Source organism: Empidonax traillii, unplaced genomic scaffold (genome assembly GCF_003031625.1).
Source record: "Empidonax traillii isolate 1590-97213 ecotype Southwest subspecies unplaced genomic scaffold, ASM303162v1 scaffold6591:size5886, whole genome shotgun sequence".
In the NCBI taxonomy this organism is placed as follows: Eukaryota; Metazoa; Chordata; class Aves; order Passeriformes; family Tyrannidae; genus Empidonax; species Empidonax traillii.
Window position 1 is genome coordinate 1 of NW_020961784.1, and position 1,147 is coordinate 1,147.

General features: G+C 66.7%; 1 protein-coding gene across 1 annotated transcript in view; it reads left to right on the plus strand.

The window, feature by feature from the left end:
• Positions 1–16: 16 nt before the first annotated feature.
• The window catches only part of LOC114073481 (collagen alpha-1(II) chain-like), a gene marked incomplete at both ends in the record, with an annotated part of 5,867 nt that continues 4,736 nt past the window's right edge, over positions 17–1,147 (plus strand). Inside the window, 5 exons of the mRNA XM_027911224.1 lie at positions 17–115; positions 257–364; positions 457–510; positions 614–667; positions 753–806. Coding sequence (XP_027767025.1) covers positions 17–115; positions 257–364; positions 457–510; positions 614–667; positions 753–806 — 369 coding nt within the window. The remainder of the gene's footprint in view (positions 116–256; positions 365–456; positions 511–613; positions 668–752; positions 807–1,147) is intronic.

Genomic DNA, 1,147 nt, shown 5'->3' on the forward strand with positions numbered 1-1,147 from the left:
CCTCCCCTCCCCGCAGGGCGAGCGTGGCTTCCCCGGCGAGCGCGGCTCCCCCGGCGCCCAAGGCCTGCAGGGACCCCGCGGGCTCCCCGGCACCCCCGGCACCGACGGGCCCAAGGTGGGTGACAGCGAGGACAGCACAGGGGCACTGGCACCCCCGAGGGGGGATGAGGCGGGGGGATGCGTGTGGCAGCCTTGGCACTCCAAAAAACCCCCAAAACCCGCGCCTTTCCCCCCCCACACACCTCCTCTGCTTTAGGGTGCCACCGGCCCCGCTGGCCCCGCTGGCGCGCAAGGACCCCCCGGGCTGCAGGGGATGCCCGGGGAGAGAGGAGCGGCTGGAATCGCCGGGCCCAAGGGAGACAGGGTGAGTGGCGGGGGTCTGAGGGGGGGGGTGTCACGAGAGCTGTGGGGTCTCAGCTCGTCTCACCCCTCCCCCGGTGTCGCCCCCCCCCGCAGGGAGACGTCGGTGAGAAGGGCCCCGAGGGAGCCCCCGGCAAGGACGGCGCCCGCGTGAGTGGGAGATGGGGTGGTGGTGGTGGTGGTTGGGGGGGAGGGATGGTTTGGTGGGGGACCCTCGGGTGGCCTCACCCTCTTTTCTCCCTCCCCTCCGCAGGGTCTGACGGGTCCCATCGGCCCCCCCGGCCCTGCCGGCCCCAACGGCGAGAAGGTGAGAGCTGGGGCAGCCCCTGAGCTGCCCCCGACCCGGGGAGACCCCCCCAGACCCCCACGACTCTCTGTCCTTCCTTTCCCAGGGTGAATCCGGCCCCCCTGGCCCATCTGGCGCTGCCGGTGCCCGCGGTGCCCCCGTAAGTGCCAGCCTGTCACAGCCTCCCCACCCCGGGGTGCTGGTGGTGCCGCTGCTGCTCTTTGTCCCTCATTTACCTCACTGATCTCATTTACCCCGTTGATCTCATTTACCTCATCATTTACCCCCTTTTTCCTCCTCATTTGCCCCCTCATTTACCCCACCATTTGCCTCATTTACTCCCTTCATTTACCCCCTTTATCCTCCTCATTTACCCCCATCATTTACCACCATCTCTTAGCCCTTTATCCCCCTCATTTACCCCCTCACTTACCCCACCATTTACCTCATTTACCCCATCATTCATCCCCTTTATCTCCCTCATTTACCCCCTCATTTACC